The sequence below is a fragment of the Gnatocerus cornutus genome, chromosome 9 (assembly GCF_029298725.1).
Source record: "Gnatocerus cornutus isolate USDA-ARS CGAHR chromosome 9, icGnaCorn1.1, whole genome shotgun sequence".
Classification (NCBI taxonomy): Eukaryota; Metazoa; Arthropoda; class Insecta; order Coleoptera; family Tenebrionidae; genus Gnatocerus; species Gnatocerus cornutus.
This window is the reverse complement of record NC_142241.1, coordinates 12,423,049-12,449,640: the sequence shown is the minus strand read 5'-3', so window position 1 is coordinate 12,449,640 and position 26,592 is coordinate 12,423,049. Positions and strand designations below refer to the sequence as shown.

General features: G+C 35.7%; 9 protein-coding genes across 10 annotated transcripts; 4 read left to right on the top strand and 5 right to left on the bottom strand.

The window, feature by feature from the left end:
* The first annotated feature begins 2,345 nt into the window (after positions 1–2,345).
* LOC148168915 (leukocyte surface antigen CD53-like) lies at positions 2,346–5,239 on the top strand. Its single transcript, XM_088045508.1, has 6 exons — positions 2,346–2,525; positions 2,576–2,767; positions 2,815–2,988; positions 3,035–3,217; positions 3,265–3,291; positions 5,011–5,239. The coding sequence occupies exons 1-6, from the start codon at positions 2,466–2,468 to the stop codon at positions 5,077–5,079; spliced, it is 705 nt and encodes a 234-aa protein (XP_087901634.1). The 5' UTR covers positions 2,346–2,465; the 3' UTR covers positions 5,080–5,239.
* On the top strand, positions 5,200–5,824 carry LOC148168914 (uncharacterized). The gene is made up of 3 exons (XM_088046262.1): positions 5,200–5,259; positions 5,304–5,463; positions 5,501–5,824. Exons 1-3 carry the CDS (start codon positions 5,200–5,202, stop codon positions 5,743–5,745), a joined length of 465 nt encoding a protein of 154 aa, XP_087902388.1. The 3' UTR covers positions 5,746–5,824.
* LOC148168913 (uncharacterized) lies at positions 5,758–5,986 on the top strand (the record flags this gene model as incomplete). The annotated part of the gene is made up of 1 exon (XM_088046261.1): positions 5,758–5,986. A coding segment is annotated over one exon (192 nt), but the record flags the coding sequence as incomplete, so codon positions are not given.
* Positions 5,987–9,422: 3,436 nt separating this feature from the next.
* LOC148168912 (sterol O-acyltransferase 1-like) lies at positions 9,423–12,730 on the bottom strand. Its single transcript, XM_088044624.1, has 6 exons — positions 12,624–12,730; positions 12,407–12,577; positions 12,214–12,362; positions 12,034–12,167; positions 11,556–11,990; positions 9,423–9,887 (listed from the first exon to the last, which is right to left on the bottom strand). The coding sequence occupies exons 1-6, from the start codon at positions 12,653–12,655 to the stop codon at positions 9,453–9,455; spliced, it is 1,356 nt and encodes a 451-aa protein (XP_087900750.1). The 5' UTR covers positions 12,656–12,730; the 3' UTR covers positions 9,423–9,452.
* Positions 12,731–12,811: 81 nt separating this feature from the next.
* LOC148168911 (estradiol 17-beta-dehydrogenase 11-like) lies at positions 12,812–14,229 on the bottom strand. Its single transcript, XM_088044627.1, has 5 exons — positions 14,011–14,229; positions 13,795–13,957; positions 13,595–13,749; positions 13,363–13,540; positions 12,812–13,312 (listed from the first exon to the last, which is right to left on the bottom strand). Exons 1-5 carry the CDS (start codon positions 14,013–14,015, stop codon positions 12,872–12,874), a joined length of 942 nt encoding a protein of 313 aa, XP_087900753.1. The 5' UTR covers positions 14,016–14,229; the 3' UTR covers positions 12,812–12,871.
* A 2,055-nt stretch (positions 14,230–16,284) lies between these two features.
* caz (FUS RNA binding protein cabeza) lies at positions 16,285–20,764 on the bottom strand. 2 transcript variants are annotated; one of them, XM_088044625.1, is made up of 9 exons: positions 20,650–20,764; positions 20,271–20,456; positions 19,880–19,987; positions 19,769–19,829; positions 19,196–19,224; positions 17,676–17,797; positions 17,167–17,470; positions 16,611–16,956; positions 16,285–16,558 (listed from the first exon to the last, which is right to left on the bottom strand). In XM_088044625.1, the coding sequence occupies exons 1-9, from the start codon at positions 20,657–20,659 to the stop codon at positions 16,513–16,515; spliced, it is 1,212 nt and encodes a 403-aa protein (XP_087900751.1). In that variant the 5' UTR covers positions 20,660–20,764; the 3' UTR covers positions 16,285–16,512. The 2 variants fall into 2 exon arrangements, with proteins under 2 accessions (XP_087900751.1, XP_087900752.1); XM_088044626.1 differs by lacking the exon at positions 20,271–20,456 and having other exon boundaries at positions 20,650–20,763.
* A 143-nt stretch (positions 20,765–20,907) lies between these two features.
* On the bottom strand, positions 20,908–22,085 carry MED19 (mediator complex subunit 19). The gene is made up of 3 exons (XM_088046429.1): positions 21,645–22,085; positions 21,342–21,598; positions 20,908–21,294 (listed from the first exon to the last, which is right to left on the bottom strand). The coding sequence occupies exons 1-3, from the start codon at positions 21,823–21,825 to the stop codon at positions 21,019–21,021; spliced, it is 714 nt and encodes a 237-aa protein (XP_087902555.1). The 5' UTR covers positions 21,826–22,085; the 3' UTR covers positions 20,908–21,018.
* Positions 22,086–22,111: 26 nt separating this feature from the next.
* Ctl1 (choline transporter-like protein 1) lies at positions 22,112–25,276 on the top strand. The gene is made up of 10 exons (XM_088046427.1): positions 22,112–22,374; positions 22,424–22,806; positions 22,852–23,018; positions 23,063–23,292; positions 23,341–23,508; positions 23,550–23,697; positions 23,752–24,037; positions 24,088–24,250; positions 24,295–24,516; positions 24,566–25,276. Exons 1-10 carry the CDS (start codon positions 22,264–22,266, stop codon positions 24,698–24,700), a joined length of 2,013 nt encoding a protein of 670 aa, XP_087902553.1. The 5' UTR covers positions 22,112–22,263; the 3' UTR covers positions 24,701–25,276.
* Positions 25,268–26,551, bottom strand: LOC148168907 (ribosome biogenesis protein BRX1 homolog). The gene is made up of 4 exons (XM_088046428.1): positions 26,355–26,551; positions 26,034–26,310; positions 25,703–25,986; positions 25,268–25,655 (listed from the first exon to the last, which is right to left on the bottom strand). The coding sequence occupies exons 1-4, from the start codon at positions 26,460–26,462 to the stop codon at positions 25,332–25,334; spliced, it is 993 nt and encodes a 330-aa protein (XP_087902554.1). The 5' UTR covers positions 26,463–26,551; the 3' UTR covers positions 25,268–25,331.
* Between the last annotated feature and the right edge of the window lie 41 nt (positions 26,552–26,592).

Sequence of the window (26,592 nt, the reverse complement as noted above, 5' to 3'; positions counted from 1 at the left end):
GTCACTCGTAAAATCCTACTGCCGCCAACTTTCGTTTTGGATATTTTACTAGGTCGAACACAATTTTTCCCTAGATTTCCTTACTTTTCCCCAACCCTTTTTACCGATAATAATATTCATAACCTGAATAATAAACTTAAAACAGTTTATTGAACTCTTAAATTAACACACAGATTCTAAGTTAGGGGTTTTTGGTGGTTCTCTGTTAGCGACACTGTAATTTAGTGTAACTGCGTCGATTGTCGCGTTAAATTGAAACTACTTTTTTTTTTGTTTAAAATAATAAATTTCTATTTGTTTTGTATTTGTGAGAACGCAGAGGAAATTATTCTAAAAACATTATTATAAATTAATAATTGTTCTCTAAAATAGTCTCTAAAACCCCTCAAAATTCCCTAGATTTGGCAACTCCCCAAAACAGTGTAGCCAACCTTGTTTCCGCCAAGTTCCCTAAGACAGAATGAAGAATTCAAATTTTTATAAGCGACAAATTTAGATTGACAATTGAAAATTACTTGCAATTTTATAAAATTTTCAATTAAAAAGAGGATAAAATTTATTTTACTTACTTTTCTCAAAACAGCACACACACGCCCAAAACGAATCCCTTTTCTAAAAGTCGAAACACAACTGATTCTAATAACGAGATTAATACATAATTTCCTAATGGCTAATATAACTTATAACATCTTTTTCTTGAGCGAACAAAAAATAATAAGATGGCATAACCGAGAGTAATGAATGACAACGAATTTTCAGAAGGTTGAGTTACCGTTTTTAAACAGCAGTCGCATTTTGGGGAAATTTTACATCACTCTGATCATCTTTAAGGGCTCGCACTAATTAATTACGCAATTTTAATACACCCCAAATTTCATGTCAAAATGGACAAATGTCAAATTCTGGGGGACAATGATATCAACCTTGCCGTATTAAAATTTCCAAAGTTAATTTATCAAGATTCCAACCTTAAATAAAAAATGAACATTTGCAACCTAAACGCACGAATTAAAAAATAATTTAAAATTGGTGAAAGGTTTTTGCAGTTCTTTTAATAACAAACAAAAATCTGAAAAATTAAGATATAGAACTACCAACATGTAAAAAACGCAAAAGCTATAAAATTTTTGAAGTTTTTATTTAAAATAATTAAATCTGAAGTGTTAATATTGCAATGCAATCAACCGTTTAATCACATATTTTCGGAACATTGTTATAAATGATAACGCAAATATTTATCTTATCTTCTTAAATATTTTGAGACCTCGGGATAATATCAAAGTACTGATACTTGAACTAAAGCCCTAAAATTATTTAAAAAAGTAACTGATATGTTTATATTTAGAAGCCCAAAAACCCCAATTTTTCCTAAATGCAGAAAAGCTTCAGATGTCATTCTAATTACTGTCAAATTAGACAAAACTACACAAATGAATTGGGACCGCATATCTAAAATCCTAGTCCTGGTTTCCACCGGATTACTCTCTGTAAGAATATTTCTCTACATCTGATAATAACCCCTTTTTCAGTTTTTCGGTATTATCCTAAGTTATCTTGCAATCACCATACTGATCCAAGCGGAAAAACTCAGTTTCCTGCGGACCATCTTAGCAAAACACGGAACTCCCGCATTTTCCATTGGTACCATAATGATTCTAACTTCCATAATGCTCGCTTACGCCATCCTCAACAGAAAACCGAACGTGCTGAAGCCGGTAAAACAAAATCTACTTTCCCACTAAATTTCCACGCACTTTTCAGCTTATTGCTGTTTTATTCAGTCTTTCCATCATCGATTTTTACATCGCGTCCATGTTCGATACCCACGAATTAGTATTTCTAAATATAATTGAAAAACTCGAAGAAAATACAGAGCCGATAACAGCAGAAATGGAAGAATTACAAAAACAAGTAATTAATTCAAATCAAAATCTTAGTTCTTTTGAACGAACTTTAGATGCAATGTTGTGGAATCTTCGGTACGCAGGACTACAAAACAAAATGCACCACGAGCGATTTTACAGGATGTGCAAAAAAAATAGGAAATGTGGTCCTGGGCCACTTGATGATGTTAGAAGTCGCCTATATTATCTCCGCCGGAGTCACAGTAAGATTGAAAAAATTGATAAACTCAAAATGAAATTTATTGAAGGTTACGGCAGCGATTTTGTTGATGATTCGATTAGGGCGTCATGAAATTAAAGCCAAGTATTAACTATCTATCTGTGTGATAATGCAAATTATATGAAAAAGGTCATATTGCACTAGACCACTATACTCTTATCGGATTTATCAGTTGATATTTTATCATTCTTTTCCCTCCAGCTCCAGCAGTAAATAGCCAGATTCTGTTGAGATCATTCTCTTACTGTTCAAATCACGATTCTATTATCAAATACAATGGTAGTGAAGGTTGTTATCAGATAAAATATCTCAAAGTTAGTGAAGTGAAGTACGGCACAAAAATGAGCTGCATTTCGCATTTTGCTAAATGGGTGTTATTTGTCCTAAATTTTTTACTAGGGGTAAGTAAGTGATGCTTCCTTACAACTTACACTTTTCCCGTGTGTTTCAGGCTTGCTCCATTATTTTAATAGTGATAGGAATTATGTACTTCACTGATGAAAGTGAAGGAGTAAATGTGTTCTTCTCAGGAACTGATTTTTCATTGGGCTATATTATAATAGGAGTTGGAGTGATTATATTTTTTGTCGCCGGGTTTGGATGTCTTGGAACAATACATGAAAACAATTTTTTGTTAACTATGGTAAAAATCATCATCTAAATATTACAATTCTATTGGAAATCTTTTAGTATGGTGTCGTGTTATTAATTATTTTTGCAATAGAACTCGCTTTAGGAGTTTTCACTGTTATCAAGGTTGTAAAAGAGGACGATTTCTTCGGTTTCGTACGAGATGCTCTTGCAGACTTATTCGACCAATCGGATGCAGATTCTCTTCGTGCCTTTTATAAAATACAAACTCAAGTAAAAATCTGCTTTTATTGGCCAAGATTAAATGAAATTTTTCCAGTTTAAATGTTGCGGAGTTAACAATTTTTCAGATTATGGGGAATTGGAATATCCCAAAAGTTGTTGTGGGAAGACTCCATGCTATACCCCTTATGCCAAAGGATGTGTTGATGCGTTTATAGATTCCACCAAAATTTACCTCGAAATAATAGGTTACGCCGCTATTGCATTTGCTGTTGTTGAGGTAAGACAGTTGAAGAGTTGTTCACATTTTTATAGTATTCTTTGCAGCTTGGTGGTTCCATTTTCTCGTTTTTGGTAAGAAAAATTAATTATTTTAGCCAGTTCATAAGTTTCATCTATTTTTTAATGTAATCTTTATCAATAATTTGATACAATTTCTTTCTCCACTAGGTGTTAAAATTTCATAATTCGCGCCTTATTTTTAGGGTTTTTTAACCAAAGATCATAACTCGCTTTATTTTTAACCTCAAAAAGCGCAAATTGTCAAATGTCAACACTAAATTTAGTTATTTTAGTTTTACTTCTAAAACAATGTGAGGCGCAAAATTTAAAATTAATTGTCGAAAAAAAAATAATTTTCAAAAATTTGTGTCTTTTGCTCAATAATTTTAAAATTTGGTAGACTTAATAAATGAGTTTAAAAAATAGTAACTTCCCTAAATTCCTTAACTAAAATCACCAAAGTTAGCATTGTTTTGGACATCAAAGCCATTTTATTGTCATAAAGTGTAAAGCACCCTTTATATTTTTCATTATTACTGTGACTTTTGTCAAAATTTATTTGCGCGTCAAATTGACAGTAATGCATAGACTACACTCAACTTTTCAAAATTTTAATAAAACGATGTCCAAAATAATTTTTTATCTACGACAAAATAGTTTAGCGTACTTACGAGTCAAAGCCAAGTGCGATAATGTTTTAAGTGGATAAAATTTGTTTATTCACGAGTTTCATACAATTTTTTTTCTAATTTTGCAGCATTTTCAAAAATCTCATTGCTCAAGTACTTTTTTACTATTATTATTATAATTTTTATTTATTATTTCAAACACACAATTCCAAAATATTGTTTTAAAAATGAGATTTAATGTATAACATGATCATTTTATTAGTAGGTATTAACACAAAGTTCTTTCATAAATTTTGAGCTCCCAGCTACGCCACTGTTCAAGTTGATTTGATCATTATTCTGTTACTAAAAATAAATATCTGTTGATTTTTAAGTTCGCAGATTATTTATTTATTTGATAACTTGAAATCTTGCTTGTGATTCGTCGAACAAAAAAAAATATATTCTAGATTAAAGATAAAAACTTCAGATATCTGTTACGTGTCTTTAGGTTTATCTGATCTAATATGACGTGATTTGGAGATATTAACATTCTTGAAATATCAGAATCAGCAAACTCGACATTTTAGTCACTCCTCGAGAATCTTCTCAATTTTTTTGAGCGGTCAGATTAGCCTTATAATTTTACAAGTGTGGTAACACTGTTTTTGGCACTTTCAAAACCTTCGCAAAACCACGGATAAGCTTAAAATGTCACCTCGATCAGTGCTACCAACAGACTTCGAACTCAACAGTTCCCTTTAGGACCGTTGAAGTGTGACTTTCGCGACAATCAATCATAGACTCAATCTTGATAAAAACGAAGAATTTTGTAATTAATCTTAATGACCATCTGATGGCGATCGCTTATGAAATGTTACAGTGCAACTACTGGCGTAGCAGAAGCGTATTAAAATTAACTCACGGGAAAAAAGCTTTTAAATTTAACTGTCTAATTAAGAGCTTTAAACAGGTCGTATCTTGATGTGGTTAGCACTGTTTATGACCATGGAAATAATAAAATCGTAAGCACCAAGATAACAAATAACGGCAATGAATCAGTTATTCCCTCCATAAAATCGGAACTATGAAAAAATCGGAGTTTAATCGAATTGACGCTGATGATTTATCTTGTTATTGTAGATTTTTCGAATTGTAAGATTACACTTTTTTCCCTTTGCAGCTAAGGCGAGAGAACATTAAGAGAGCGCTCAAACTAAATGGACACAAAGTGGAAGAAACGTCGATTTAGCTAATCTTCGATGATGGAACTGAAGATCTAACTTTGAAGCCAAAGCAAAACTTGTAAATTTTGTAAATACACGTTCTTATTGTAACTTGTCATTTACCCTGACAGTTGTGTCAATTCTAAATGAATAGTTGTAAAGAAATTATAAAGTTTATTATCTATACTTGTAACACTCTTCTCAGTGTAAGAAGTTCTCTCCTCAAACCACGTTATCATAGACATTCCAGGTCAGTAGCATAGCTCTGGTCATTTTTGGGACTTTAAATATTGTCGAAAAACATGATATTACCATTCATCCCTTCAGAAATCGGTTTTGTATTGGTAATGCAGCCTTAATCTTAGGCTTGGTAATGTTAACAGTGACGATCTTAGGATATTATGCAAACTGTTCGGAAAAACGACAAGCTCTTTTTGTGGTAAAAAGGGGGGCAATGTCTTCACCACCACTCATTCTGTTTCCAGTACGCGATCCTCCTCATTGCTCTTTTCTTGGCTCAAATCAGTTTGGGAATTCTGGTATCAATAACTCTCCACCCATCAGAAGAAGGATTCAGTAAAGCAATAGATCAAGAATTTGAAAGACAATTCAAAGAAAACAACACACAATTCTTTCACAGCTTGGACCAGATCCAGAAGAAAGTAAAAAGGATGAGCGTCTACTCAAATTAACACTAATTGTAGTACAGTTGTTGCGGAGTTCATGGCCCGAAGGACTACGCCAAAATTCCTCCGAGTTGCTGTAATGAGAATTGTGACGAGGTGTACACCCAAGGGTGCTCAAAAATCTACGCTCATCTCATAGACACGTCGTACAAAGTCATCGGGTACATATCCTTCGTCTTTTCTTTACCGGAGGTAAGCCACTCTTCTTAACTCCAAGAGCTTAAGTTCCCTTCCAGCCAATCACCGCGTGGCTCGCTTTGTTACTCCGACAAATGTAAGCAGAGCTCTGTTTTACCCACCCCAATTTTATCGCTCGTTTTCAGATCAAAAAGTTCCGATTGCTCCTCTCCTTAGATAATTTCAATAAGATTGGTAGAACTGACAATTAGTAAGGTTGTCTCGACAAATAAACATCAATTACAGTAAGTAATACACTATCTTATAATCGCGCGAAATTCAAATTCAAATAAACCTAACATGTAGCCTAATTATGTTTTTATTTGTACGTTCTACAATAATAAATTATTAATTTCAAAATTTTATTTCTTGATTCTTTATTACTACTGCGGTAAAACCTGTCATTACGATACTAAAGAAAATCATGTAATACGTCACATTACAGTTAGAAAGTAGTTTAATAAGTATTCACACTGTTTGGGCTTAGTTTAGACTTTTTTTAGTACACTTCAATTGGGGTGTCATTTTCAGGTTCGACAATGAAATTTCAGCCCAAATGTCTCTGAAATGGTAGCTCTGACGCTGCTTGCATCTACGACAAAAAAGATGAGCCTTGCAGAGTTCTATCGATCCATATAAAGAAAATTAAATTTGGAAGACACGACCCCTAAAAATGAAGATTTTTCTTAAACCCTAACTATTGATAATAAAATACCTAACATATGTTACATATTTGGAATCTACAATTTATTACGCGACACGTTTGATATGCGGCATGTTAATTTCTGAAAAACTACCCCTTTTTCATTTGTAATTTGAGATAAGAACTTGAAATTTGGCAGGAACCATATAGCATTTTAACCAATCCTGTAAGGAAAAAAAATTGTCAGTTATATGTTAGTTTAGGCGACATTACAACAATGACATTTAAGGGATGATATTTTGTCAAAATGACCGCTTGGAAAGTTGTAAAATCAGTTTTGTTAACAAATCGTTCGGACACTGTATACATACATATTTGGATTTATTTTCGAACTTGACCTTCTGAAAAGTTGTAATTCATTACCCTTTTTATGGCATTAGCGCCGCGCCACCTGACTTTTTTTTGTTCGCTCAACAAAAAGGTAGTGATAAGCATTAGGAAATTACGTATTAAAATAGTTTTATTGGCATCAGTTGTGTTTCGACTTTTAGAGAAGGGATTCGTTTCGGGAGTGTGTTGTACTGAGAAAATTTTTTGTAAGGTAGGTGGTATGTACACTTTATTCGCTTAATACGTTTTAGAGGATTTTCAATTAAAAAAAAACGTTAACGTAAACGTGTTTAATTGCTAGTTTTTCGGTTTGTTAGTTAACAAAAGTAGTTTAATATAAGCAGTGTTTGTGCTTAGTTTAGACGTTTTTAGTTCTGATTTATGAAAATACGATTTAATAAGGCTGACTGTGATAAGTGATGGACAAAACTTGAAAATTGGTTTTAGAATTTTAAAAATTGAAATATTTTTCCTAAAATTGGTCTCCTAGTAATAATTAACTTAAGACACAAATTTTAGAAATTTTTGTTTTATGACGAAGCAATAACTTCAGATATCCTCCCCTAAAATTCGTAAATTCGGTAATTTTTTAGCAACAGCTGTGAAATTTGGAGAAGGAAGAAGGAAGACGTAAAATAACTCTACCAAATTTCATAATTTTAGATCAAAAGACACAAATTTTACAACCTTATTCAAATAGTGCTGCCAACCGTGAAACTCAAGCCTTGTGGCGCCCTCTGTGGTTTGGCAACCGAACTAAGTTGAACATGGCCTCCATGACATTCTCTAGCTGTTTAGGCGCAAAATTGGCGGTCTTGTTAACAAGATCACAGCAAAGCGAAGTGGTCGCTAAATTACAGCGCCGTGTTCAGATCGCTTCGCTCGGTTCGATTCGTGATCTCTCGAGTCTCCTAGCCTCCTAATACATGGAGCACTCTTTTGATAACTTGACGCAACAAACACCACGAAAGGAGCGAGAGTGTGGGGATGGAGGAAAGTGGAAAGAAGAGATGGATATTTTTATTTATATCACTTCAAATGATAATAATAATGTTAAATAAATGCGGTTCTGTCAAAAAATTGTTAATTTCGGTCTGGATCAACAAACAAGTGATAATTTTAGAAGAAAATAAACGAATTGAATTACTACAATAACAATGATAAATGTCATTAACAATGAATATAGAAAAAGTTAATTATTTTAACGAATCATTTGCTTTTAACAATGATATTCTCTCTCAGCGTTGTTTTATTTAATTCGAATTTCCTTCGTATCAGGGAAAGGAAAGTCAATATTTATTGAAAATGTGGCTTTATCAATCGTCGGAATCATCTAAATATTATGTCAGCCATATTGGAGTTATTACTATTTCTCATAATTCATAACTAAGAGGGCTTAACTCACAAGGCATCATAAACGCGAAGAAGTGTGGAGAGTGACGGAATATCAGCAGTAGGTGTGTACATATTTTAATACTAATAACTTGTGGTGCCGACGCTGCTTATTGGTTGGTGGAAAAATGAGAACGAACGAATCCTAATTTTCTCCAAGATTTTTCTACACGATTTTAAACATTCCAAAGTTGTTAGGAAAATTTGTTAAATCCCAAGAGACTTTACAAAATTACTTGAATTTAACTTTTTGTATTGTTTACTTTTGACAGGAGCTCTCATAATATCAATCAAATATCAAAAATTGGTGGTAATTATTCTGACCACCTGTGGATAAAAAAATCGACACAACACAAAGGGGTGTTCTAATTTTGATAATTAAAAACAGTGACGTTATAAATTCAAATTTAAATTTAAATTTATTCAGTCGTCAAAATGTGTCTTTCCTGTTGTATAATTTATCAACAAAATCAATTGTCCGTTTAATTTAAATTTATTATTTGTAAACAACAGGATAGTCGTTCATTGTTATCTCCAGTCTTCGATTAAGTGCTAATTAGTTCAAACAACAATTAATTAAGTCGTTGAAATTCGAATATACCGTCGTCTAACCACCCTCTCCGGACATCTTCTCCCTTATTTCGTTTCTTTCCGATCAAGTTCACCCTAATCCCAAACCTGTTATTTTCCCCTAACAATTTCACAAAACATGTTTTCTATTTCAAATGTTGGTTGCCGCCGAGTGAGGGAATTTAATCGAGTTCGTTTGAAGACCGGACAGAGGCTATCGCTTAAAACCGGTGTGTCCGACAGAGACGGTTGTATTTACTTTGACCATTAGATTGACCCCTCTGGTCAGTATAGAAAGAGAAAATTTAAAAAAGGAGGAAAAATCAAATATTTAACATTGCCCCCTCCTATCACATGCGCTCAATATCCCGACAACGTCGTCAAACGGACTTTCAAAACGCTCTCCGCTATTAGGGTCGCAGAGGAGTTAGGAGGTAGTTGAAAAATGATGATGGCTTTCCACCGAGAAAAAGCAGTTGAGTATTGTTGGTTGCATAACAAACATATAAACTAACAAAACGACACAATTTATTTAAACTTTTCATTCGATACAACCGCAAGTGATGAATCTCGGTTTAAAGAAATCCACGAAGGTGGTGTTTTGTTCAAAAGGGCAGTTTTCGCGCGCAAAAAGTTCCAAAGTATACAGGTTTACCTGCATTCCGGAGCCGAAGACAATGAAATACCACACGACTAGATTACCGACTGGTAAGTCAAGGATGTTGAGTAGAGCCAAGAAAGCTCCTGCTACAAAAAACTGAAGAAATTGCACCGGTAAAAATAGCCGCAACACGTTTGTTAAGATCCACTCGTGGAATAAAGCAGATATTAGAAAAACCGCCAATTGTGCGACGACTTTATTCTTGGGGACGAGCACCTCGTAAAAATCTTTGTAGATGTAGGTGAAGAGCCAGTCGTGGACCACCACATTCCAGGTGCGGTAATATTCCGAGAGGGACCTGGACAGCCACCACTCCTGGAAAAAAGGGATTTTTGTTATGGTTGTCCACTTTCTGTGGGTGCGTTCGTTTTCTGAACAGCGGCGTACCGACAGAGGTTCTGTGGTGTTTTTACTTCATAGTGGGTAAATTAACAAAATTCTGAATTTGGGATCTTAAAATGTAACAAAAAAATTGGTTTTAATTGTTTGCACAAAAAATGGCCATTTTAGAACCCCGCGATAAACCGGACCCGAGCATATGTTACTCCACTGGCAACATATTTTTCACAATTTTTTTTTTTAAATCCACCGGTGTTGCAGGTCGCCCACTTTTGTTTAAACAGGAAATTGTGCATCAAAATCTGGAGTTCGCCAATCACAGCGCTAAATAATACTCCATTGCAAAATTATCTGCAAAAAATTTCATTATGTCGCACGCAGATGCAATCTGATTGGTTAAATTAAAATTGTAGTAATTTGAATTTTATAGATGTCTGAATATTGTGCGATACAAAAATTATCTGACATTTAAATGGGGAATTTGTAATTCAAAAAGTAGTTCGAGCTTTCTGGGACAGCTGTATAAGACAAATAATTATTATTTATAACGAATCTCAAAAATTTGGACATCTGTTTAGGACAAAATAATAGAAACAAATTAAACAAAAACTGTCAGCCTAAAAATTCAAGAAAATGAAAATTGAGAGACAAAATATCTAAAATCTTAGGAATATAAAAATTCTAGAAAATCTTAAAACTTCAAAAACCGAAAGGAAGAAAAACCTTAACATTACAAACTTGTGAATCTGTGAGCTAAAATCTTTCAAAACACGAAAATCTCAAAGAACATAAAAATCTAAGAAAACGAAAATCAATGAAGAAGCTGATAATTTTATATCTAGAAAATCGGAGAATTTGAAAAATGAAATGCTCAAAATATTAATTTCATGGACACCGAAAAATTTGATAACCCAAAATGGGTTTTTGAGCCAGACGACGAGCAAAAAGCATAAAAAACCTTAAGAAACTTAACTTTACAATAATCTGAAACTTAAGAACCTGAAATCCAAGAATCTGAAATAATTATTAATTGAAATAAAGTCTTGATTTAATAACTGGAAAGTTTGATTCAATTTCACAATTTATAGAAATTTGAAAACTGGGAATATAAGGGATTTGAAAAATTTCTAGACTCTGAATCTGAAAAATCTAAATGAGACAAAATTAGAACTACATATTTGAACAATGGGAAAGATTTGAGATCATCAAAAAATCTAATCTAATCTCTGATTTTCGAAATTCCAGACATAATTAAAAATAACAGACTAAGGTGACGCGACACTTAAAAATTGTGGAAAAAGTGAAACTATGAGTCGAAGTTTCAGTGGAACTCGACGTGACACGTCTTTCGGCCTTAGACCACCTTTTTTAGATATTTTTCTTATTCCACATGTAAACAATCCTGTAAAACCGGCCCTGCTTCTTTTTAAACTTTCGACAACGATATCGCCCACCCGACAACAAGCAGGTAGAGAATAACACACCCGTCCCAAAATAAAAATAAGTTTTCCTCAAAGTCAAAGATCAACGCTCTAACTTCAACTTGCGATTACACCTTAGATAACTGTTTATTTAATCGAAAGCAAAGTCGAGTAAACAAAACTGATAACACCGAAATATTCACGTAATCAATCAATTTCTTACCTTATAAAACATTCTGTCCCCAAATCTGAGCATTTCCGCAAAAGCGTTTTGAAATGAATGCAGAACTGAGTAGAATCCACACAACATGAATAAAATCCCTGGGAAAGAATTCGCGACCACTGGAACAACAATTTCACTCAAAGTGTACTTTCTTATACAAATATCTTCGAATGGTGGTACTAAAAATCGCTCAACTACCAAACTCAGGAGCCATATAATACTAAGAACTTCCAAGAAGTTATAAAGGACGAACGTCCAACGGATGCGTTTGGTCCTGGGATACTCATCGCGATAGATAAGAGTTGGAGCAAACAAAAAATAAAGGAAGTTTCCAAGAGATGGTAGTCTCAACTCTTTCTCACTATGAGGTTTGTAGCTTAACACTGAAGACGCGTTGGTGCGGATAAAAGCATGTTGCTTCATCAGAAGTCTTACCTAAAAAAAAATTTAGATCATAATAAACCAGAGGTGAACTTACTTCTTCTAGAAAAAGAATCGTGGCGGAGCCTGGCGCCAGCTCCAAATTCTTGACCACTTTCTGGAGACCATGCAATGACAAAAAATAATACAGCACGACCACAAAAATCCATATCTTGTCCCAAAACTTCGCGGCTGAAACTTCACTGAAAGTACAGTTCTAGACACACCTTCCACTTACTTTTCGGTTTCAAAAGAGTCCGAGTTTTGGCCCAAAACTTGAAAGAAAAACACGATAGAATAGCCAACAAATTAAAAATGCCCCACACCCCAATCACGAGGTGAAATTTATTAAAACCTTTGACGATGAGTCTAAATCCGAAGTGTAATCTAAAGAAAAAAATTAATAAAAAGCGTGAAAATGATGAACTTACTGTCCAGTCTTCGTGTAATCATGAATAATCGTGTTTGTTAACAAACTGATAAGAATAATTGCAAAAAGGTTGTATATCGTTTTTATGTCTTCATTCTGTTCGAATCTGACAGTCATTGGAGATTCTCTGATTTGGAAGTCTTTTTCAAACAACTTTTTCTTTCGACGATCACTGAAACAACAAATCAATTCTTTGGTAAATTTTAGGGAAAAATTACTTCGCATCGACGTGGTTTTCAGTAGCAGCCATTGTTACTGACAACGTCGTGCTTCGAGACTATTTACAAGAATACTGATAAAAGGTTATTGAAAAAAGATTAGCCTCGACGCTGCCTTCATTGTAATTTTTTTTCTAACTAACGTCGATCTATCAGTGACTCTTCTTATCGCAAGTGATTGAACTCTGTGTTTTCTTCAGATTTATTTAAACAACTTTGTAACATGTCTGATAACAGTAAAAAAAGCGCTACAAGTCCGAATCCAGACCCACTGAAACAAAATCGACAATATAACCCTGAGCACGCTCCGGAAGTAGTCGAAGAATGTAATTAAGATAGAAGAGATGTCGAGGAATGGTGATTTCCTTAAGACCCAGTCGTTGCGCTTTCATTATTTCTCTAGCAGCTTCTTTGGTGTCCACAATAGGCATTGCGTTGTCGAATTTAATTTTGGGGTTTTTACACAACCCCGTGTTTACCATGAAAGGGTAGATCGAAGTGAACTTAATTTCGTTCCTCTTGTCTTGTCGACACTCTTGGTACAGCGCTTCCATCAGCCCTCTGACCGCGAACTTCGAGCAGCAGTATGGTACCAAATTCGGCACTCCAAACAGTCCGGCTGTTGAAGAAAGCGACACAATGTGTCCATAGTTGTGTTTTTTCATGCTCGGGAAGAAAGCTTGTAGAGTCTAAAACTCAATTATCATTCTTGATCTATGAACTTTGTTATCTGAACTACCCAAAAATGTGCCATGACGTTAATCTTCATGATCCTTTCAATCTCATCAGTCGTGTGGTCTAACAGCGAGTGAGTTGGCATGATTCCTGCGTTGTTAATCAAAATGGTAACATCTCCGACTTTGTCTTGGACTTCTTTGGCGGCAGTTTGGACGCTCTCATGGCTGGAGACATCACATCTACGGAAAAAGAGTTACAAACTCGGAGAAAACTGTCTTTGCGTGGTTACATACTGGAAGAAATGAGCTTGAGGATATCCTTTCTGCGCGATTTCCTTCACTGTCTGCCCACCGCTCTTTTCATTAATATCCCAAGCGACGACAGTTGCACCTTCTGCAGCGTATAAGAGCGCCAATTCTTTTCCCATTCCATGTCCAGCACCGGTTACCTTAAATTCCTCTTGAGCGTTGAGAACAAACGCAAATTTACTTACCAAGACAATTTCACCTCTCACTGATTTGGGCTGTTTCGGAATTGCCAAACGTCCAAGACTCAAAATAATGGAATAAAATATTTGAAGAATCACCACAAGAACGTCTGCAGTTACTTGCGTGACTTGCACCAGCAAAGCACCAATATCTTGTTGACCTTGGTTCCTTATAATGTTGTTTTAATAATTAAAAATGGAACTAATAGAAGAACTACTTACGACATTTTTAAACGGTGAGGAACTCTTAAAAATACGTGCAGTTCGTTTTACGTGTTTTCAGATAGTGAGTATTTTTGAGATAATGTTGAGACGCTATCTCCTGTTTGAATGGGTTGTTTTATTTTTTCATCGACCTTTAGCAAATATAAATTCAAGTCATTCCTGATTACAGAGTGTCCTGACGGTTATACATAGCGCCGGATTGTAGCAATAATTTTATCAGTAACGTAACAAACACTTGAAATTCGGCATAAAAAAGTAAATTGTTTATGTGTTTTGAGTTTTGTTTTGATAACAACAGGATAACTCGTTAGTTATAGAAACGTAAACACTCGCGTGCAAAATATTTCGATCAAAGCGGTAGTAATTAAATAAATTACTGATGGTTGACAAAATAAAATTAAAACGTGTTGTCTTGCTGAAAATATGCGTAAATGGTGAGATTTTGATTCGAAGCACGATGGTGGCCTTGAAATTTCTCTAGGACGTTCACTTTTTAAATAGAAAAACTCTTAATTAGGGTATAAAATTATCTCAAGAGTGTATGGAAAATAGTTTGCGAGATGATTACACCGTTCAAATAAGGGTTGATGGTGAAATAAATTATAAATTTTTCGCGTTTTCTTCCACCGATCTGTGTTTTTTTTTAATTCTCAGATAAAAAAATCAGAAAGAACTAAAAGATTTGTGATCTTCACTGACGCTACCAAAATTATCCTAATTTATTATTATCCAAAATTTTGTTGTAAATTTTGAAAAATTTTTTTGATTTTTTTCTGGATTTTACGACTATAAAAACTGTTGACTAGTGTAATTTATAAAATCTCACATCATAGTATAAAAACTTAATAAATTGCTTCTGATTGTGAGGTAACCACAGAATATAAAACTACAAACATATATACATATACAACTTCAAAACTATAATATTCCTTTCGAGTACAATGCTAATTAAAAACAGGCCGATCAATTTACAGATTTTAGTTGCGCATTGTTGTTTTATCGCTGGTTATAATTAAAAAATAAACCATAAGTATTGTATGCGTGGACGACTAGTTAATTAATAATAAGACTCAGTTATGAAAACATTTTCTGATCCATTCAATAATTCCATTTAAATTTATTTAATTAATTATATTTGATTGGTGTCGCAGTGTCGTAAATTACTCCCACACTCAAATTTGTAAGTTAGTGGAGTTAAAAAAAATCTATAAACTTGAAAGACGAAAAACCTGAAAATCATACCTAAAAAAAGTGGACCGAAAGCATGAGAACTTCAGAGTTTAGGAGCTTGAAATCTTGAATTGCTGAAAATTTTGAAAAAAAACTAGAAGAGCAGTCACATCAAATCTTTTTCTCTTTTTGGGAATCTGAAAGCTCGTGTCGTTGACTCTGGACAATTCAAGATAACTTGAAAGTCGGAAACTAAGAAATAGGGAATTTCGGGGGCTTAGTAGAACCTGTAGACTGATATAACTAAAAAACCGAATTAAATCAAAGATTTATAATTACAGTAGACTCTCCATAATTTGAAGTTTTTTCCGGGTACCCTTGATTTCTCTCGATAAATTGAAAATTTTCAATGTATTTTGGTCCCCTCGTTAATTAGAAGTAAAATCTACTCTTTCTCCCGGGCGGACAAGAAAAACAGAAAACTTTTGAACAAGACACTCTTAAAAATTCCATTGCAGCTTTAAAATAAGATTTTTTTGACTCTTTTAATAAAGGGTTATTTGAAAGTTTCGTCGCAGCATAAATCTGTTTCACCAGAATTCATAGCTTACAAAACAGTTTTACGATATTTCTTCCAAGTGGAGCTAGTGGATTTTACGCTCTCTTCTCTGATTGGTTTGTTTATTCTGTCTGTTTGCCTTTAAACTTTCGTTTATTTGAACTTTTTCCACTCTTTCTCTCGATTATTTGAATCACACTATATTTTCAACTTTTTGCTAGGGCCCTTGAATTTCAAATTATCGAGAGTCTACTGTAAATGGTACTTTTTTGGGATTCTTAACAATAAAGGTGCTGCAAACAATTAAAAATTGAAGTTTTGAATACCTGCAATTGTCCAACTTCTGCGTTTCTAATTCTTCAAACTTGGTTCTAATTTAAAACTAAAATTCAGAGGTCCATAGGAAAATTAGGGATTTTTCGGAATTGTTCTACCAGTTTCTAAGGATATCTAAAAAAAAAATCAGGAAACTTGAAAAATTATAACTGAATTGTATTGGATTTAATTGGAAGTGGTCTTGGTTGTCTCAGTAAAGATCTTGGTTTACGAAAAGAAATTTCTTTATAATTGTATTTTACATAAACCAACCACTCTTGCCATATTTACATAAAAATATGACTCTATAAGCGAGTGCTCGCTACAATTACAATGGAAATAATTACAGTATCTTCACATACAAAATTAAACTTACATCAGAAGAATAAAAAATGAACAACGTGCTGAACTGATAAAAACACTCATTGAACCTAACCTACGGAAAATTCTTAAACTTAATACGGTCTAGACCTGCCTCCATCACGACCACCGCCACGATCTCTGTAAAAAAATTACGATAATTTGTGTGATTGTAAGAAGTTACACAATTTACCGTCCGCGACCGCCGCCGAATCCGCCTCGGCCACCTCCTCCTCTTCCGCCGCCAAATCCTCCGCGGCCACCACCACGATCTCTATCTCCACCTCGAAATCCGCCTCCTCGTCGGTCTCGACTACCTCCATCGCGGCCATCACGACCACCGCCGCCTCCGCCACCACGTCTGTCATCACCTGAGCCGGCACCTTCTGGTTTTTCTTCGCTGCATCTGTTGCATTGGTTTCTCCATGCGAAATTGGTGTTTCCGCAGTCTGGATTGGGGCATTTCCAGTCACCTTCTCGGCTTTCACGGTCGCGGCCACCGCCTCCCCCGCCGCCGCCGCCGCCACCACCACCGAAGCCTGTAAGATTATGTTTAGAAAACTTGTTTAAATTTGTGAAATGTCTCCCTAGACAGGATACATCAGGAGCAATAGTGGTGCTCCTGTGTGTTTAATGGGGACTTTGATTTCCCCCCGTAAAATAAAAGATCAGATGTTACTAAGTAGGAGCAACTCTGAGGTCGGAAGGGGGGTTATGATAAATGATTATAACTGTTTTTTTTTGGTTACCTCCTCCGTCTCTTCCTCTGGGACCTCCGAATCCACCACCGCCGCGGCCTCCTCCTCCGCCGCCTCCACCGCCACCTCGTCCTCCTCCACGACCACCACCACCACCGCCGCCGCTCCAGTTATCTTTCTTGGTGGCTAATTGTACTCTGATGACAGATCCTCCGAACTCTTTTCCATCAAACCATGAAATAGCGGATTGGGCAGCGTTAGCATCGTCGTAAGTCACTGTAGCTTCACCTTTGGACAGACCAGTTTGTTTATCTTTGTACAGCCAAATCTTGCGCTTTTGGGTCTTCTTATCCATCTAAAAAAAAAAAAATAATCAAATAACAGAATAAAATTTGTTTTAACGTATGTAACAAATTGAATACACCTGCTTGCAAATGTTTCTTGCAACCAAGGAATAGGATTTGGATAATTCTATAGCGGCATTTCAAATTGAACTTGACTAATAAGAAGTCAAAGCACAGAGTGCTAGCCGCACGTAAAAAGATAATTTATTGATTTACCTTGATGACGCCGATTGATCCAAAGTGTTGAGCAATTTCATCTTCTGTTAAAGTTGGACTCATTCCAGACACGAAAATTGTGTCGACTTGGACAACTAGGTTACCGCCATTGCCACCATTGTCTGAAAATGAACAATAATTCTGTTAAAATAGGCAACTGCAAAAAACTTTACTAAAGAATATCTTAAGAATATTAACCTGGCGCAAATCATTTTTGACCAAATTGTTTTTATCAGTTTTTGCTTATTTCGGCGATCCTTCCTATTTTTTATAACCAAATTATAATGTTGCATGTTGCAAGAAGTATGTAAAACCAGAATACTTTGACCACAAGGACTATTAATGATGGAAAACCAACAATAACACAAAACGGCAATATTTTTGTATTATAATTATTATACAATTAGTAGTATTCCAATAAAAAAAATCAATCTTAAACCAATCATTTGAAGAACTGATATATCATCCCAAATTTTTTCTTGCCGTGCGCAAAAAACCTGTTACATAAAATAAGATAACCAAATGAAACGTAAAAACTATTTTTATCGCATTTTAAGTTCAAATCTGACTGGTAATAAAACACTTGATGAGATTTTAAAACCAATTTTGCCAACGGTTCCATTAATCTTCAAAGCTTTAAAAATTCGAAAAAATCAGAAAAAAAAACAAACTGCTGCAATAACAATACAGTCCGTTCAGGTTGCAATTTTAATTAATTTTTTATGGTCTTATTTGTTGCTATTTTAAAGGTGTAATTTGAATACATGTTTTTAATTACAAAAGATGATCGTGTAAGTTTTGTCAATGTGGTTTATTGTTTTAATGCTGTTGAACTGAACAAATGCAACATGAACGGGCTATACTCAAATTTCACTGTTTTTATGCGAATTCAAAATCGCAAAGCAAAATATGTAAAGAAGGAAACATGGGAGTAATTGAGTGTATGCAGAATATTCAGAGGCCAAGACTACTAGTTCAACTCGTATCCACCTTTTGAATATTTCGAATCAAAATTGATCTTTATGAACAAGTTTACGCATCCATCGGTTCGTAAAGGTTGTGAAAGTTCTATTCAACAGTTGAATGCACACCTACAGTTAACTACTCTTTTGAGCTGTTGGAAACTTCTGATATTTGAATAACACCCAATTGGGTTGAAGTGAAAAAAAAGTAGCTATTATTCGCTGGATTTTTTCTAACTCTCATTAGCGACTTCAGGTGTTAACGCTACTACAATTTCCAAACTCATTAGTAAGAGCGCAATCCTAACATACGCAGGTGAAAACTAGAAGAGCTGTTATGTTTTAGCGTTTTTGATTATTTAGCACTCACTACAACCGCGGAACTAATGCAAAAATCATCTAAGAAAAATAACGAGTACTAAATAATCAAAATTGTCCTAAATTTTGAGTACTAATTTAAAATCGAAATTAGTTAAAAACAGCTCTTCAACAACCAATAAAAATACCAATTAAAAAGTGTACAAAAATGCACCGGTCATGTTGACTCAGTGCTGTTACCTTTGTTATAACCACCCCTGTTGCCGCCTCTAAAACAGAAGTAAAACATCAGTAGTTGTCGAGTGAATGGAGAGGGGGTGTTACACACTTCACCAACCATTATGTTGGCATCACATACACATTGTCTAAGTTTCTTCATCCACGAAGATCACCTATTTCTAGTTGTTGTCACGTCTATGTACGATGTTTACCTTATTTTTAAACTCTCAAACACTTTATTATACCTTTGTCAACAACACAACAAATAAAAACAACCAAGTTGCTTAAACCCTTAGTCATAATCAGAGCACCCTTGAAATGCAAACACCAGGACCAAACCAAACGGTTATACCATTACTTTTTAACAACCAATCTCTTAAATAAAAATTGAATTTCTCGCCCGTACTTTCAGGGCTACCAACAACAAACACAGACGTGTATTTTACAACAATACTTACGCATTATTAACTCTGCAAGCAAACTGATTAATACAGTTTCATAGATTTTTTTAGGATAAAACAACCATTCATTCTATTTAAATACTTTTATCTCCCACTCTTCACATGGTAGAAAGATCAAAACGTGATAACTTACCCATAAGAATCTCGACGATCTAAACTGCCTCTTTTGTCATAATCGCCTCGGTCTCGACCACCTAAAGAAAACGATCGTAATTTTTGAAAGATAGCTAGAAAGAGAAATTACCTCCATAGCCGCCACCGCCGTAGCCACCTCCGCCACCGCCTCCGTAACTGCCACTTCCTCCACCACCGGAGTTGTAGCCGCCTCCTTGATTATAACCACCTCCGCCTCCTGAAAAAAACAAAACGAAGTCAGTGGAAAGTTCTCCAATTGACGTGTTTATGCAGTTTCCTTGGTCCATAATCTCCAATACTAGAATTTACTCCACTTAAAATTTTAATGCTCACTCTGTATATTCGAATAATGAAATGTTCAGGTGATTGTCTACCCCTTCTAATATGATAGAAGAAGGGACTATCAAATCCCTGATTAATCTGCGACATAGTAGGAGGCTTCCAAGCTCATGAGGAACTAGAACCATGCCTATGTCGCTACTTAAAAAGCGTTATTTTACCTTGGTTGCCTCCATAGCCGCCGCCTCCAGCGCTTCGACCTTGGTTCCAAGAGCCACCTCCTCCTCCTCCACCTCCGCTATTGCCGCCACCTCCTTGGGCGCCATAACCACCAGCCGCCGGTGCCCCGTAAGTGTTGGGATACGCGGTGCTTGGGGGCGGTTGAGAATAATCGCCAAAGTTGGCACCTAACATAAACATACCCTACAGTTTGTACCAACGCGTCTTTAGGTCAAAGTAAAAATTCCATGAAAATGCCGGATTTTACAAAAAATATTAATTGGCGTGGGATTGTTTGATTTATTGGAGCTTATCGATGCAAGAATTGAACAAAATGGGCAGGAGATGCCTCAGAAAAAGAAAAAAAGGTGGAGTACTTACGATCGCCCATGATGAACTGCAAGAAAACTGAACAAAAAATGGACGAACGATGCTGTTTTACGCCGATAAGTGATGGCGGTGAGTTGCCGCAAGATGGCGAGTTACAGGGTGGGCAAATTTTAACAAAATCCCTAGAAAAGAGCGGAAAGTTTGAAGATTTCAAAATAAAATCGATGCGCCAAAGCAAAAAATCAAAATAAACTGATATTGTATCAACTTATCGCGATTATTAATTTTTAATTAAATAAAACGGCTTGATAAAAATAAGTGTTTATGAGCAAAATAAACAATAAATAATAGTTCTTAACTTAATTGGGTTGGAATTATTCACAATTTAATCTTCTAAAACAATTAGATGTTATAAGGTACTCAGGAGTTTGAATGCTGGCTTGGTGTGAGGCCCCCGCTATGTTCAGGGCTGTGCTTCTGCTTTTTTCTTTTCTTCTCCTTTTTCCGCTTCTTCCTTTCTTTATCTTCATCATGTCTTTTTTGTTTTTTGTGTTTCTTCTCATGTGTGTCACTTCCAGCATCAGTGATTGTAGTTTCTTGACTTGGTAAGCCCCCTTCTTTATGTTTATGTTTCTTGTGTTTGTTTTTATGCTTCTTTATGGGGGCTGCATTGGCATATCTGTACTGCTCTGGTAGCTAAAAATTTGTGTTAGTTCAAGTTTTAGTAGTTTTCTAAGACTTACAGCTCCTGGGTGCAGCCTGAAGCCATCCAACTGTATGCTTGTCAAAGGCAGCAACTCTTTACCCCCAATAGGGGGTTTTTCAATAACTGACCTTAACGAGCTGTTATCTTGTTGTCCAGGCGAGTCAATGACGCCTGGTAAAGTTGGCAAAAAAGAAGACAATTGTTCTTTGAGTTTTTTCCCACTGAATTTACTGTATGAGTGTTCAAGACCATAATAGGCCATCAAATTTCTAGCCCCTGTTAGTTCCGATTCCACTAAAAAAGTTTGTTTACAAATGCTACTGCGTGTTGTTGTCCTTACCTGGTGGCTCTTTCATCAAATAGAAAGGCCCGCTAGGGACAATCGATGGGTTTTTTCCTAATAAAATCGTCGTTTTTAATGTTCCGGATGAGTCCTGACGTGAGACAACCGGGGAACGAGCCCCCCTAGGCGACGATTTGGGTGAATATTGTTCCACTTTACGAAACTGATCGCCCATCATCTTACCACTTCATCGTTTTGTAACAACGATGGAGCAAAACTGGAAATGTCACCGAGACAAGCGAGTACCACTACAACAACAAGAAATAACGCAATTGCTTGCGAAGTCAGGGACGAAAACTAGCGCTGAAAGTACAAGAAACTCCACTTCGAATACCTCCACCATTTCTGCACTTATCACCCAATTATCGAAAGACTTTGAAATTCGGCTACATTTTTGCAACGGTAGACCTGACTTGACTGAAAAGAGCTAAGTTCACTGCATTAGAATCTAGTGGCTTTGTCGTTATTACGTTGGTGACGGTATGTCACCCGTTGTTGTGGTTGCATAAGTGGTATTGTTGTTGTTGCTAAGATACCGCGTCGAAGCCGCCGCCCCCAAACAATCGTGATACAAAGAACATGAAAAAAACGTAACAAGAGTGAAGAAGTGGTCAAAATGGGTTGTTGCGAAAGTAAGAAAGAAGAAGAAGAGCAAGAAGAAAACACCCAAAGAGGATGTACCGACGTCTTCTGGTTATGCGTCTACATCGCGTTTTTGTTACTCATGGTGAATAACCTTGTCTTAGCTCATTACTTATTTAATTGGTGGATTACAGGTATTAATCGCCGCCTTCTCCTTTGTTTACGGAAATCCTATAAGAATTATAAATGGATATGATTCATTTGGGAATACTTGTGGAACTAAACATAATAAGAAAATGAGCAACTTGGAATTATCAGGATTAGATACTTCAGATAAACCTTATTTATTATTTTATGACATCAAGGAATTGAAGCAATGTTTGAAGATTTGTGTGAAGGAATGCCCCAATGAGACGTTACGAAAAGTTGAGGATATTAAGGCTTACTATAAGAAAACAGGCAACAATTTGTGCCAATATGATTTTGATTATAATCATTTTAACAATAAGAGTATCCCAAATAAGAACATCTTTACTAGCTACTTGGGGCCATGTCCTTCACTTCCCATTTATGAAAGGTTGGTTTGGTTTTGAGGAGTTATTTTACTCTCTGGAATTTTCAGCAAGCCTGTATTAAACAGATGTGTTCCTCAATCCTTCCAAGACCTCACAGACGCAGTTTTGAGTAATTTTTACGAGTTGTTAAACAGTTGGGACACTTTAGAACAAGTCCTGACGGATATTTATCACACTTGGACCGAAATTTTATATCTAACGTTTTTGTCTCTAGGTAAAAAATCAGAATCACTCTGAAATACTAACAATTTTTTTTAGTACTGTCTTTGGTAACAATTTCAATTTTACACCTGCTGGCCCATTTAGTCTCTTACATTATAATGATTTTATTCACCGTAACTAGTATTTTGGGAACTGCATTTTTATGGTATACATATTTTGATATCAAATACAATTTGGATAAAACCAACAAGCACATGCTCCTTTTGGAGTCAGTCAGAAACGAAACTGCCTTCTTATGGTACTCAATAGTGGCAACAGTTCTTACAGTATGAAAAAAAAAAACAGTTGTTAGCACCCTCATGTTGTGATTGCAGGTCGTGATTTTAATTATCGTAATTGTTATGAGAAAACAAGTCAGTTTTTTGTCGGACCTCTTCAAAGAAACCTCCAAGTGTCTGCTTCATCTGCCTGGACTTTTCTTCCAGCCCATTTTAACGTTTATTATCTTGGTTGCTTTTTTCATGTTCTGGATTTTTGTAGTGGTATGTACCAATTTAAGCAGTTACCATCATAGTTGATTTAGTTATGTTTAGCCACCGCTTACTACCCAGGGACGTCCGGAATTAATCTCAGGTTTTACAACGACTCTACCACTTTCACGACACCTGTGAGCCCCACAGAACCAGTGGCTAAGTTGGATAATATTTCCATAACAGAAAAAATCCTAGAGAGTATTTTTCCCACTTTTTATTAATTTTAACTGTAATTTAAGAGTATAATTCCAGAAATGACCGTCGTGGAGTTTACAGACCCCACATGGGTCAAGTACATGTGGTGGGTGTACTTCATTGGGTTAATCTGGACGTGTGAGTTTATAATGGGGTGCCAACAAATGGTAATCGCTGGCGCAGTAGCCCATTGGTTCTATCGACACAAATACAAGGACAACTCTCATGTTTGTTACGCTATATGTAAATTGATCAAGTACCATCTGGGTTCAGTGGCCATCGGTTCTTTATTAATCACCATTTTCAAAGTCCCGAGGCTCATTCTAATGTATTTACATGAAAGGTTGCTTTAACAAATTCACAATTTTTTTCGTACTGACGTCTTCATTTAAGGCTCCGCTACAATAAAGATAAAGGAAGCGAATGCGCCTCTTGTTGCCTCAAGTGTTGTATTTGCTGCTTCTATTGCATGGAGAAGTTCATCCGGTACTTAAACCACAATGCTTATACTGTCATCGCGATAGACGGAGTCAACTTTTGTAAAGCCGCCGGAATCGTAAGTCATCTCCCGTTTTTGACTGCAATAAGAGTCGTTTCCAGGCATTCCAAGTCTTGTCGGAACACGCGCTCCAAGTGGCTACCATCAATGGCTTGGGCGACTTTATTTTGTTCTTGGGGAAATGTTTGATCACTGTTATTACCGGCTGCGTGGGTCTTTTCATTTTCAGGAGAAATCCCGAATTGGAGTTCTACGCAGCTCCCACTTTGGTTGTTTGCATATTTGCGTTTTTTGTGGCGCACTGTATACTCTCGTTGTACGAGGTACGGTATTAATACAGGGTGATTACGAAATTGTATTTTTTTTTTGTAGATGGTGCTGGATACGGTATACTTGTGCATTTGCCAGAATGGAGAGAGCGTTGATGGCATCCAAATGGAAAATCTTGGAGTTCGAAATCTGGGTACTACCAACGCACAACCGACGGAGTTGGAGCCGATTAAATAAGTGTCATATTAGACTTAACAGATGCAGATTTTATTCAATGTTAGCGATGTATCTGAGGCAGCTTTAAACCGTCTGTACTGATAAATGTAAACCAAATGCTTAATCTGTCTAAGTCTAAACCGTACTTTAAGCGCACTCCACTTTACGTAGCATAAGCACTTATTAACGACAATAACGACTTGTTTTACTCAGCAAATCATTTATTACTGTTGAGACATTTATTGTTGGATGATTTGTTTAAATTCGAGATATTATAATGGGAACAAGGTTGTGATTTTTCAGTATATTTTAGCAGCTGTGAGATTTTAGTTTGGGTACAAATGCGTTCATTCCCTCATTGATTGCAATGGAAATATTTTATAGATGAAATTTTAGATTAGTTTTAATGGAAATAAATGGTTATATAAGGCACTACTTTATTCGTTCACGCACATTCTGACACGTTTATTTATTCTTTTTTTTAAATAGGCAGCATTCTGACCTATTCTGTAACAAACGTTTAGTAATTGCAATGAAAATATTTTTGTATTGATAACTTTAGCTTTTATATTAATGGAAATAAAACTGTTACGAACATCGACTTTTTATTTTTTTTGCGCCCCCATAAAAACAATTCAGTTTTTTATTTAAATTATAAAACCTTTTTCTTAACTACTTTCTTCTTCTTCTTTAATCCCGTTTTTTTGATCTTTCTCGTCACGACCTTCTCTTCCTTGGGTTTACTTTCAATTTCTTGCGCCTTTTCCAAAGGATCCCCTTGGAAAATATCATCTAAAGGTGTCATTTCGTAACTTTTTTCGGCCTTGGCAGCAATGGAATGCGCCTTTTGTTGCAACCGATTCACGTATTTATTTTTTGCAGCTAATCGGAACTGCTGTCTGTATTTCGCGGGGCTTATATAGAAAGGATTTTCCCATAAAGTAACCCCGCCGAAACTCCCAGAGAAAATTTTTACCTACAAAAAAACGTGTTCTAATTGAACTTTTCAATTTATAAACTTACAGGATTCAAGACAAATCTAGGCCCTACTTCAGTTAAGGCGCCGTCTTCTGAAAGAATCTGGAAATTTCTGAACCATATCCTGTTATCCAACACTGTGAAAGTATAAACGTGATCAAAGAAAGGTTGGCTTTTGGGGTGGTAATTAGGCACCCCAAAAATCTGAGTTAGGAGTTCTTGTAGAAGAGCATAATGAGGTTTCTCTGAGAAAGTCGGATCAAAACTGAGAATAGGTCTTGAGCCTCTTAAGCAATTCCCAGTGAGTTTCAACTCAGACATTGTATAAACTAAAAAAGACAATCAAAGACCAAGTTTGCAACTTTACCAAACCCACCATTCTCTACAAGAAATTTGACACTGGGGCCATTGGGTACGTTCGCCAACCACATATACAAATCCATCTTTTTACGCCCCTCAAACATCACAGCCTTGTTACAATTCTTCATTTCACAAACTTCATTTACAACACTCAACGTTTTTGAACGCTCCATTTTTGACTCAGGTTTGTGATGCGGCATTAAATTTTTCAAGTCCTCCATTAAGTGACGGTCTCTATAATTAATCCCCCGCGAAGAAAACACGAGAACACGTTGTTTGTTGGTCCATTTCGCCTAAAACCATCGCAATTATTAGAGTTTTTAAATAAAACAAGTACCTTTTTCGGTATCGGCTCATCAGAGAGTCGCACTGAAGGAAGAGGCTCCGGTTCCTTCTTTTCTTTAGCTTCAGCTTCGCTACGACGGCGTTTCTTCAAGTTTTTCATTCTGACAAGAAAACACGTGAAATGATCTGTGCAATCCAACCTCAAACATCAAAAAGGAGTAATTGTGGTCAGGTTGGTACCTGTGTGTTTTTCCTGTTACGTCACAGGTTTCGTAAACGCTCATTGGTTC